Genomic DNA, 3,897 nt, shown 5'->3' on the forward strand with positions numbered 1-3,897 from the left:
AAAGTGGACTTGCAGAGGCTGTAAGGTCCCAGCTTATCAAGCTGGCACCTTCTCAATTAACAAACCTTTCTTTACTCCAAACTGGCATTTTGAATATTGGTCTTTTGAACCATCAGGCATCAGAACCTTGAATCAGTAACATAACATCTTTTTCTAACCCAAATGTGATGAAATCAAATCACACACACAAAGAAAATCTTTGGAAAACATGTGACCTCACTTAAAAATTAATGTTGGGAAATCCATGTTGTTATATTTTAACCAGGCAGCAGCAGTAAACCTCGCACTCTGGATTATTGATTCTCAAGGAGTCAACTATTTGGACCAGATGATGCTTCTGACTTTTGTCTGTATTGCACATCATTAAGAACAAGGTCTATAGACATTGTGGATGTTGGGGATTATTGTCGGCTTTGTAAAAGAAGCTTTGTACTGTCAGGATGATTTTAGCAGCAAGTATGTACCAAGTCCTAAATTAACAAACTGGCATTAAAATAAACAAATTTATTATTTCACATAATGAGAAGTTGGGAGGTAAGATCTTTCAAGGGTTGGCTACTTTAGGAGTTCAGCAATGTCATAAGGCATCTCTATTCTATTTTCTGCTGCCATCCTAAGCATATTGTTTTTTATCCTCACGATTATTTCCTTCGTAATTGTCCTCAAGATTTTGTCGTCCTCATCTAAAAACAGGTAGAAATTTGCCATTCTTTTTTTCTAGGAATGGAATGAACTTCTCTAGTAGCACTGCCCCAAATTAAAAACAGTAAGCAGATGAGAGAAAAGAGTAGCCTCAGACATGGGTTATAAACAGCTCCTTTATTATAAATAATCAAACTTGATAAAACTGGAAGAAATATTCTCTTTAAAAAAAAACAACTTAAATATGGCTGCCCAAAATAACTAAAGAACACAATGACCCATACAATTAAATTCTCTCTTCAAATATCAGCACAACATGTATATATCCCCCAACCTGGTACATTTTTATAGGGTGTTTAATTTTTCCTAAAAGCATATTACATTAATCACATTTTGTTTAAATTATTCTGATGTCACCTTTATAACAATCATCTCTTAAATATTTAAATACCATGAAAATACAACTTGGGTCATTTTGAGAAATTCCCATTTCAACTCAATGAAATATGTCCATATAGTTACATATTTTACTCTTTTCAGAGTAGGTCACCTCTAGACCTCTTGGAATATTTCACCCTTTTCTACGAAAGTGTATGCGACTCATAAGTTCTCTGAACTTCAGTATTAAGGAGTTGTCTTTCCATGCTTCATAAGTACTTCTAAATTTGTCATAATAACTTTCTTTTTTCAGGTTGAAATCTGATCCAATTTTTTTAAAATAACTATCTTTCTTCCAATATTCTCCCCAGGAGTCTTTGAATTTTTCCAAATAAGATTTTTTTTCATATTCTTCCTTCCATATTCCTTCTCCCTTTTTTAAGGCTGTTAATTCAGCTTTAAGTAAGCGTTTGTGAATTTTCCAATACATTTTAGAATCATGATTTAGTCCTTTAACAAGAACAGTTTTGCCAAGGCCTCTTCTCAAAATGTCTTCATTTAGATTCACATTAAAAAATCTACCCTGGAATGAAAAATAACACAAACCAATTATTTAAGAAAATTGCTAGTAAGCCCATACCATCTATTTATTTTAAATTGAGTCATTCAGCAACTTTAGTCCTCCAGAGAAAAGCCAAAAAGCAAAAGGGTCCCCAAGGGCTTAAAATAGCTAATTTATAATTCAAGAATTTCATCACTAGAAGAGATACTTGCTCAAATTCAGTTGCCTGTTTTATAACATATCACTCTCAGCCTCGCTGTTCTAACCCAAAGAGGCTTAGAAGCAGTAAAATGTATAAAAAGCAGGTTTTTTGTTTGTTGTTTTGTAGAGGAATGGATCATACAAGATAGGCAAACTGACAGAAGGCCACAGTAAAAGAAACTAAAAAGTAAGCAAATGCAAAATGAACTGAGTCATCATGAAAATATTAAATTAGGTTCAGAATTCCAGCGTTTTGGAAGGCGCTAGCATATAAATGAATTTTTTAAAGACTTTCCACAAAATAATTAACATAAAAATAGGCCTGACCTGGAATCTTCGTCCTTCAGAAAATTTCATTCATGGAATCCCTCACTTGCTAGTGAAACTGGATACATGGGATTTCCTCTCCCCACACCCCACTAAGTTACAAAGTAAAGGAGATCCTGATTAGCTATTTCTATAATTCTTGTGGGACTTTAACAAATTACTGTATTAATAATTTCATAGCTTCATTAGACAAGTAATTTACAGTTAAATTCTAAAAATGTGAAAACTCCAGGTTTAAAGTAGGAGATGTTTTCTAGGACTATCTAAAGAAAAAGTAACCTTTTGCTCCTTTAAATACAGCAACTTTTGCCCTAGCGAGTTTGGCATAGTGCATAGAGCATTGGCCCTTGGACTGAAGAGATGCAGGTTCAATTGCGGTCAAGGGCATGTATCTTGATTGCAGGCTGGATCAGGTTGGGGTGCATACAGGAGGCAACCAATGGATGTGTCTCCCTCACATCAATGTTTCTCTCTCTCTCTGCCTCTCCCCCTCCCTTCCACACTCTCTAAAAATCAATAGAAAAATATTCTCAGTAAGGATTAACAAAAAAAAATCCCACAAAATAAATACAGTAAGTTTTGGTATAGGAGTTAATAAGTACAGTTTTTTAAAGTTTATCATAGTTTTCTCAATCATTTAAATTTTAAGAGCTCATTCCCTTACGCCAAAATCAGAATAATTAAAATTCAACCTCACACATTAGCAAAATTCAACAGATGTGTAAATTACCACAATATACATATAGCACCGTTTGGTCACCTGCTAGGAAGCAATACAAGGTAAAATACACAAGGTGAAGTGTGGGCTCAGAAGCCAGAAAGAGCTGGGTTTGAATACAGGTTGGTTACCCTGCCTCCCATTGTTGCAGGAAGAATGAATAAGCCAGATTTCCCAGACACAAGTGGGAATAAGGTTCTTGGGATACAGCTGAAATAAGCATTTTCAGAAGACCCCATGGAGGATGGGATGTGGAAGAGGCTTTATTTGCATAAAGTTGTATTTCTTGGGTTGTAAGGTCCCCTACCCCTTAAGCCAGTCCTGGAAAAGGTGTAGCTGGGATTCCAGCAAAGCCAGAAGCAAGGCCGGTGTCCAGAGCTTCCATTCCATGCTGTAGCCCCGTGTAGTTTAGCATCCAAGTTCATTAAAGCCCATTAATTCATTGTGGTGTGCCTGGTGGCTGTGAACCACATGGGCACAGGGGAGCACATCCCTGTCACAGAAGAGCCCTGCACGGGGCGCCAGAGAAGAAAAGAGAGAAGGAAGGAACTTCCTTTGTTTGGAAGTTTAAATATTCAGGTTTCAAGCACTTGTAGTGGCCACGCCTATTCTGGCCAATTACCTGTTCCCAGATGTGATTGACGGGAAAGCACCTTCCCATGTCACTCAGAACTTTACTGGGCATGTGTCTCAACTGTCCCTTCCCCCATGGTTCAGCAGGGGACAGACTTGGGAGTGTTAAATGTAGCTTTTTGGCAAAGCTGAATAAATGGTATGCCTATGTGAGGTTGAAACGGCCCCTGTGAGGCTGAGACAGCCCCTGTGAGGCTGGGACAGCCCCTGAGAGGCTGCAACGGCCCCTGTGAGGCTGAGACGGTCCCTGTGAGGCTGACACGGCCCCTGTGAGGCTGAGACGGTCCCTGCGAGGCTGCACCAGCCCCTGGGAAGCTGAGAAAAATACCACATGATCTCACTCATTTATGGATAATAAAGACCATTATAAACTGATGAACAAAAATAAATACAGAGGCAGAGCAGCATTGAACAGACTGTCAAACTACAGTGGGAA

The 3,897-nt window shown here is 38.0% G+C and overlaps 1 protein-coding gene across 1 annotated transcript in view; it reads right to left on the reverse strand.

Annotated features, from left to right (window-relative positions):
• Positions 1 to 800: 800 nt before the first annotated feature.
• LOC102261696 (chromosome unknown open reading frame, human C3orf33) overlaps positions 801 to 3,897 on the reverse strand; it is a 10,969-nt gene continuing 7,872 nt past the window's right edge. The window contains exon 5 of the mRNA XM_014546232.1: positions 801 to 1,603. Coding sequence (XP_014401718.1) covers positions 1,214 to 1,603 — 390 coding nt within the window. The 3' untranslated portion in view covers positions 801 to 1,213. The remainder of the gene's footprint in view (positions 1,604 to 3,897) is intronic.

This window comes from Myotis brandtii, unplaced genomic scaffold (assembly GCF_000412655.1).
Source record: "Myotis brandtii unplaced genomic scaffold, ASM41265v1 scaffold436, whole genome shotgun sequence".
Lineage (NCBI taxonomy): Eukaryota > Metazoa > Chordata > Mammalia > Chiroptera > Vespertilionidae > Myotis > Myotis brandtii.